Source organism: Coenobita brevimanus, chromosome 31 (genome assembly GCF_032717465.1).
Source record: "Coenobita brevimanus isolate Jiangsu-jjx chromosome 31, ASM3271746v2, whole genome shotgun sequence".
In the NCBI taxonomy this organism is placed as follows: Eukaryota; Metazoa; Arthropoda; class Malacostraca; order Decapoda; family Coenobitidae; genus Coenobita; species Coenobita brevimanus.
This window is the reverse complement of record NC_136984.1, coordinates 31378795-31381036: the sequence shown is the minus strand read 5'-3', so window position 1 is coordinate 31381036 and position 2242 is coordinate 31378795. Positions and strand designations below refer to the sequence as shown.

At 60.0% G+C, this 2242-nt stretch overlaps 1 protein-coding gene across 1 annotated transcript in view; it reads left to right on the top strand.

The window, feature by feature from the left end:
• The window catches only part of LOC145395445 (baculoviral IAP repeat-containing protein 7-like), a 7289-nt gene extending 5047 nt beyond the window's left edge, over positions 1-2242 (top strand). Inside the window, exon 2 of the mRNA XM_080269049.1 lies at positions 2007-2242. Within this exon, the coding sequence (XP_080125175.1) occupies positions 2007-2242 (236 nt within the window). The remainder of the gene's footprint in view (positions 1-2006) is intronic.

Below are 2242 nucleotides of genomic sequence, written 5' to 3'. Positions count from 1 at the left end.
AGTCTTGTCTTTTTCGGGGCGCCGCTAGTATAGTCACAGACTTTTCTATATATCACAACTGACTTATAATCCGTGCTCACTGACCCTTGATTTCTGCCCTGGTATGGATATACACTATTCGTCACTTTATATTATGTTTCCACAGTTCCATTGTCACTGTCTCTTTTGCTTACTTAGGCGCGAATCAGGAGGTGCGTTGAAGTCGCCACTATGCCCCCTGGTCCCTGGGCTAACAGAGGTGGCGTCCGGGCGTGGGAGGGGGCCCTACTGGGGAGCCCTCCTGCAGGAGGCAATGAACCACCCGCAGGGGCGTCGTCGCCCGGGGCTGCTTCGTCAGGGGGGTGCAGGGAGGCCCTCTTGTCTGGGGGCCTCGACCTGATCGGTGGCCCTCGTGCTGGGGCCGCGTCGGTGGGGTGCAGGGAGGCCCTACAGTCTGGGGGCCTCAACCTGGTATGTGGCCCTCGGGGCTGGGGCCAAACATCTTCAGTAGATGGGCCTGCCGCCTCTTACTCCGGGTAGAGGGCCGTGGGAGAGTGGGGCTCGAGCGGTTCTGCTCTGGGGCCTGCAGACTGGCCCTGGAAGTCCGGATGCTGTGGTCGCCTACAGAGCGGGGCGCCATCAGGAGTGGACTGCGGCACCTCCTCGGCCGGGTGCCCATCAGGGGCCGGTGTCATCCAGGGGTTGGCCGCAGGACCGGGGCAAGACCTCGCCACCACTCTGGGAAGGCAGCACCTCCGGGGAACCACACCTGGAGGGAGAGAGGGAAGGGCGTCCCACGCAGCCGAGAGGTAGTAAGCCAGCCATGCAAGGGACCTTCTCCTCCGGGAGAACCCTAGAGACTACGAATGAAGGGTGTATGGTGGCCGCTCCTTCCCCCACACGTACTGTGGCCATTGTGGCAGTTTCACTGTCCCTAAGGGTAGCAGCTGAAGGGCGTACTGTGGCCGCTCCTTCCCCCACACGTACTGTGGCCGTTGTGGCGGCGCTGCTCCCGAAGGAAGAAGAGGCAGATGAGGGGCGTACTGTGGCCGCTCCCTTCCCGACACGTACATAGCCGTTATCGCGGCTCTGCCTGCCCGATGGGACGTAACTGAGGGGCGTACTGTGGCCGCTCCCTCCCCGACACGTACTGTGACCGTTGTCGCGGCTCCACTCCTTCCTTTGCCAGTCGGAGCGCGCTCAATAGCTAACGCTCCGAGGCTGTCTCCAGGGGTGGCTGTAGCTGAAGGGCGTACTGTGGCCGCTCCTTCCCCCACACGTACTGTGGCCGTTATGGCGGCGCTACAGGGGTAAACAACTGAGGGGCATATGTGGCCGCTCCCTCCCCGGCACGTACTGTACTGTGGCCGTTACCGCGATGTTGTTTGGGACTGAATCTGGAGCAGTCCCACCCCGAACCTGGTGAGGGCTGCTCCGTTCGCAAGGTCGTCTCTCATTCCTGCGTGGTTGTCGTTGGGTCGGTTGAGCGGAAGAGTGACTCAAGGTGGGGGCGCCCCGGCGCCCTTCTCGCTCTGGGTCAGTCTCACACTGACCTGGCCTGCCGTGGTGTCCTCTCGGGGTGGTGGTGGGGCTGCGGCTCGGTAGTGAGGTTGGGGGTGGCGGGGTGGCTGGTCCGGTGGCGGCGGAGGTGTGTATTTTACTCTCACTCTCCATGCTCTCCTCGTTAGTCTCTCACCCTCCACTATGCATCTTTTCAGGTACGCTAAATTCCAGCGAGGTAGCAGCCCTTGTAGCGGAAAAACAGAGGAAGTGTTTGGGTGTTAGTCTCTCACTCTCCACGTTAGTTTCTCACCCTCCATGCTCTCCTCGTTAGTCTCTTATGTATTTTTTTCAGGTACGCTAAATTCCAGCGAGGTAGCAGCCCTTGTAGTGGAAAAACAGAGGCTTGAGGCACGTTTGAATGAGGCGCGGGAAGTGATAGTGTTAATCTCTCACTCTCCATGCTCTCCTCGTTAGTCTCTCACTCTCCAAGTTAGTCTCTCACCGTCCACTATCCATTTTTTCAGGTGCGTTAAATTCCAGCGAGGTAGCAGCGCTTGTAGCGGAAAAACAAAGGCTGGAGGCACGTTTGAATGAGGCGCGGGAAGTGATCGTGTGTAAGGTGTGCCTGGACCGCCCCGTCGCCGCTGTCTTCATGCCCTGTGCCCATCTGAACTCCTGCACCAGCTGCTCCACCTCCCTCACCACCTGCCCCGTGTGTAGGGCGCCCATACACTACGCAGCGCCTGTCATCCTGGATTAA